General features: G+C 35.9%; 1 protein-coding gene across 1 annotated transcript; it reads left to right on the top strand.

Moving 5' to 3' along the window:
* Window positions 1-252: 252 nt before the first annotated feature.
* Window positions 253-664, top strand: LOC141386717 (larval cuticle protein 9-like). Its single transcript, XM_073955637.1, has 2 exons — window positions 253-322; window positions 392-664. The coding sequence occupies exons 1-2, from the start codon at window positions 311-313 to the stop codon at window positions 662-664; spliced, it is 285 nt and encodes a 94-aa protein (XP_073811738.1). The 5' UTR covers window positions 253-310.
* The last annotated feature ends 4,675 nt before the right edge of the window (window positions 665-5,339 follow it).

The raw sequence follows: 5,339 nt of genomic DNA, 5'->3' as shown, positions 1-5,339 counted from the left end.
TACCCTCCATATTATAGTAGAGGATACAGTCAAACAACAACTCCATTGGAAATAAAAAAAAACAGATTCGTTCTATTAAACTTGGCAAAAATCTTCTAAACTAAATGTTATCTTTCATATTCCCACTAGCCCAATAACACTTGTTCGCAATACTTTATCAAATTTATTATTAACGATCCAGTTCCGGTTTATTTTGTATCATAAACTAAATCACCTAGATAATTTTAGTCATATAAATGTGGTTTGCAGTCTATGCAAAATCAGTTCAGTTTTTGAAACAGCATCAAAATAAACGAAAAAAATAAATAAAATGAAATTCGCTGTGAGTATTTCCGAAGTAAAAACTGAAAATATAGCAAAATTTAAATTAATGTGGAAAAAATATTTGCAGATTGTTCTCCTTGCCTGCTTTTTGGCCGTTGCCTATGCCAATGAAGAAGCAGATGTCGTTACAGAATTCCGTGAAGTTAACAAAGAAGATTTCAGATATGGCTTCGAATTGACCAATAAAATCCGTGCCTTCCAAGAAGGTCATTTGCATAATAAAAAGATCTGGATTGTGAAAGGTCAATACGAATTCATCTCGAAGGATGGGAAACAAGTTAAAGTCAGCTATACTGCCGACGAGTACGGTTATCATCCTATAGTAGAACATTATAAATAAGTGAATAGGATTTCTATAGTAGTGTTTATATTTTTAATTTATTTATTTATTGTTATAATATAACGAGGAATAAACGTAACATAGTTTATAGTAACATAGTTTATTGCTACCCGGGCCACGTTGCTGGCCCGTCGTAATGAGTTTTAATGACAAGTTTTAGGGACTTTATTCTTGACAATTCAAAAATAGGTATTTTCTTCTAACTAATTTTAATTAAATTCTTCGGTCCATTGTCAAACTGAGAAGGATTTTCAATTTATCAACTGATTTTGTCTGTAACCTTTCTATTCTCTTACGGACTTTGTCGGATTTTTTCGCCCATTGATGCTGTTTAGGATTTATTATCGTCCATGTCCTCTATCTTTATCCTAAAGCGATGTAATTACAAAAGTTAAAAAAATGGTTAAGTCGAATTCTCCCGCTTATTGAGAGTTGTGTATATAGTTTAGTTTTTCATGGCCATGATGGACCGTTGAACCTCACAATTTATAGAAATTTGTAAATATATATTTTTTCTTGATCGGGGACTCAACCACCATTATCTGGAAAATTAATTTGCAATCCGGTGCACACATAAGCAAATATAGCGATTATAAAACAATAGGGCCCCTTATTTCGTCTAAAAATATATAGAATTTTGGACCACTGCACATTCCTGAACATTTTCTGAAAATTGCATGCAATTAGGTTTAGAGATTTTTCGGGGGCCATCCCTGTGCATTTCCTGACAATTTCAGGAAAATCGGTTCAGTAGTTTTTGTAGAAAAAATGTAATTGAAAATTTAAAAAAAAGTGGGCGTTGTCAAATGTTTTTTTTATAAAAACCTGAGTTGCGTTATGACGGCATTTGATTTTTATTACATTTGTAATTATTGTAAATATAGCATTTTTAAAAATTGGGTATGGGGAAAGTTCCCCTCCCCCTCCGAAACTAAATATGTAGCTTATATTCACTTGGGCAATCCCTGTACATTCCCTGGCAATTTCAGGAAAATCAGTTCAGTAGTTCTTGTAGAAAAGAATCAAATAGGAAATTGAAGAAAGTGTGTGTGGACAAATTTTCTTTGCATAAAAAGTTGGGGTATGGCGAACATTTCAAAAAAAGAGTTATTCAAAGCGGTCCAGTCGTTCTCAACTGATGCCATTACCAACGAGCAACATTTGATTTTTATTTATATAGACTAATAGCCTAGACAGACGGCAGCGTTAATTTGCATTAACTGCCTTAATTCAAATTAATTCCTTCATTATACACATTCTTAATGCACAAAATCAAACTGAGTTTAAAAGGCATTTATGTATTTCAATATGGCAATACCGTAGAAAAGAGCCCATATTCATATGAGGGAGAGAGCATATTCATTCTCTGAGACACAAGGAAAACAAAAACATATAGTGCAAACATCAAAACAGCAATCAGCTGTTTCGTAAATGCAGAAACTGTCGTCTGTCAGGCAAAAATTAAATGCACATCTTAATGCAAATTAACGCTGCCGTCTGTCTAGGGTATTACTTAGCTGGCCCATTACAGGACATTTGTTCCATAAGTCGCTTTTTAGAATACCGTGGCTTTCTATATCATTTTCGACTTGTTTGCTCCATCGAAGCCTTGGCCTGCCTGTTCTGCGTGTAACGTCATGTGGCCCGTATTTATTCGCCTTTTTAGCGGGCTCATCATCGTTCAGTTTTGTGATATGGCCTAGCCAACGCAATCGTTGCATCTCGATACAGTATAGTGAGGGCGCCCACTGAGTCAACTACGACTAATAGTCGACCACGAATAATAGTCGACTAAGAATAATAATAGACTACGACTAATGGTTAACTACGAAAAATAATTGACTCCGTCTTCCGAAAGCCGGTTACGAATAATCGATTAACCGGTTTTCGCATATTCAAAAGTCGACTACGACTTTTTGAAATTTTATGGCTATTAACCGATTAATCGAAATCGATTTTACGTATCCCTACTCTCTCACTTACAGTGTAAGTGCCCAGCAAACCAATCGTACCGACATCGGAACAAAATTCGGACGATACGTCCGATATCTGATCCGAAATCGTAACGATATCTTAACGAAAGTTGTATAAAGTGGTTGACATAATTTCGGAACGAAATATCGGAGCGGCATCGGATCGATTTCGGTCCGATTTCGTAACGAAATCTGAAGAAAATCCTTGGAAAATTCGGAAAGGAAATTTCTTTCCGACATACGTTCCGGAATCGGAACGAAATCGGTACAAAATCTGAACTATTTCCTCTCCGAAAAATCGTTTAGAAATCGGAACGAAATCTGAACGACTTTGCTTCCGAATTTGTTCAGACGTGTCGGCCATCAGTCATTGGGTTTGCTGGCTGAATGAAAACAAACAATAAACATCATGTGGTTGTTGTTTTCTTCATTTATACATACACACATACTAAAACATTGATGGAAATTCTAGGGCGACCCTGATCTAGACTGATGTCGTTGTATAGCAGATACAGCTCGTGGTTCATACGACGTCGATATTTACCGTAAACACAGATTGGCCCGTAGATCTTTCATTTCATTTCATTTCATTTATTATTCATACATTACAATGCCAGTAAGTCTTTCAGACCAAATTTAGCATTACATAGAATACAAAAATTCAGCATATGTACATGACCAAATATATATCTTTCGAAGAATTTTTCTCTGAAACACACCAAGCAATGCCTTATCTGCTTGCGCAAGTACCTAGGCTTCGGAACCATACATTAGCACGGGTAGTATCAGCGTTTTGTAAAGCGTTGTTTTTGTTTGACGAGATGTGGCTTTTTATTTATTGTTGTCATATTCTGACGAAAGTCATTATTTATGAATGTTATTAATTAATTGAATTTTAAATCGAGCTAACATGACCTAAGGAGTTTTGTATTGAAGAAGTGAATTCTAGCGAAGTCACCACACACTCAACCAATATGCTACGATTCATGTGGCTTTGTTTTTAAACTGCTTACTTAAGCCAAAGTAGTATCTGTTGACCAATACAATTCTATTTCACAACTAATGTTTTTTGTTGTGTTTATGGCGGTGCCGAGGTAGACGAAGTGTTTTACTTCCTCAAAATTATAGGAACCAACTTCCACTGTTGGCCCGAGCTCTATGGACGCATTGCTCGTCGACACTATCAATTTTGCCTTTTCCCCGTTTGCCGCCAGACCCACTTTTGCTGATTCTCCTTCGACCTTCTTAAAGGTATCAGGTACTTCCTTTTCTGATCGTCCTATGATTTTAATGCCATCAGCATAAGCAAGTAACATGTGGCTGTTGCTGTAGATCGTGCCATTTCTTTTGACATGTGCATCTCGATTAACCCTTTCCAGCAGGATGTTGAACAGGTCACACGAAAGAATGTCTCCTTGTCTGAAACCACTTTTGATAATGAATTGTTCAGAGAGGTTATTTCCTATTTTAACTTAGGACCTAGTATCAGTTAAAGTCGTCTTACAAAGCGGAATGAGCTATGCGGGGATACCAAATTCAGTCATATCTCCTTTCTTGTGGACGGGACATCATCGGGTACGCGTTCTTACTGCCAGATGGTGCTAACTAGCTGATGCATACACCTTATCAGCGTGTCGCCTCCGGTTTTGAACAGCTCGGTTGGTAAGCCATCGGCTCCTGCTGCCTTATTATTCTTTAGCCCGCACGCAGAGAAAAAAATATGTTTGATCCAACAATATTCCAAGAGCAAAATATGTATTGTTAACATATTGTTGGATTCCTTATGTAGTATTGTGAATCAAACAATCGTTTTTGTTAAATCCAAAAATAGTTTGTGTCAACTGAACAATATTTCTCTCTTTTCTTCGAAATTGTTTTTCTCTTCTCTCGCTATTCGATGCCGTGTTGAAAAAACAATTTTGGTGAGTTGTGGTGTTTGTTTAACATGCTGCCTTTATCTTTGTTTTTGTGTGTATGTATACCAACAATGAGACTCTTGTTTTTATTTGTTTCTGTTTTGTTTCATTCTTCTTCTTTATTTCATTCTCCTTTCCTTTTCATGTTTGCTATGGTGTTTAATTATTCCTTATGTTGTGGTGGCTGCTTGTGGCTTTTTGTTTGTCTTTGTTGTCAGCTAAAGTAGCAAACCATGTATTGCGTTCATCAATGCTCGTAATATTATACGCGATATTTATATCAAAGTTGTGTGGAAAGTGTATATGAGAAGTATATACACTCAAATCAAAAAAATTAATATCTGGTTTTCAAGGCTGACAATATGTTTTGTAAAAAATTTAGATTATGATTGTTCCTACAATCGGTATTGTTAACGATTTTTACAATATTGCGGAAATTCGAAAGTTGTTTTTGTTTTCTATGTTCGGAACAAAAGATTGTATTTTTGGATTTGGATTACAATGTTTGTACAAAACAAACACATTTTTGGAACCAAAATAGATATTTTTGTTCCAACAAAACCGAAAAATATTTTTTCTCTGCGTGCGTTTATTGCTGACTTTACCTCATCTAGGCTGGGCGGCATACATTCAATACCATCTTTTAGGATTGGATCTGTGGATACCAACAGTTTGGAAAAATACTCTTTCCATATCCTGAGTACACTATCGATATCAGTTACCAAATTACCTTGCTGGTCTCTACAGGAGGATGTACCTGTACCAAAGCCATCAGCCATTGATGTT

This window comes from Musca autumnalis, unplaced genomic scaffold (assembly GCF_047663935.1).
Source record: "Musca autumnalis isolate F117 unplaced genomic scaffold, ASM4766393v1 scaffold_5, whole genome shotgun sequence".
In the NCBI taxonomy this organism is placed as follows: Eukaryota; Metazoa; Arthropoda; class Insecta; order Diptera; family Muscidae; genus Musca; species Musca autumnalis.
This window is presented reverse-complemented; position numbering and strand designations above follow the sequence as displayed.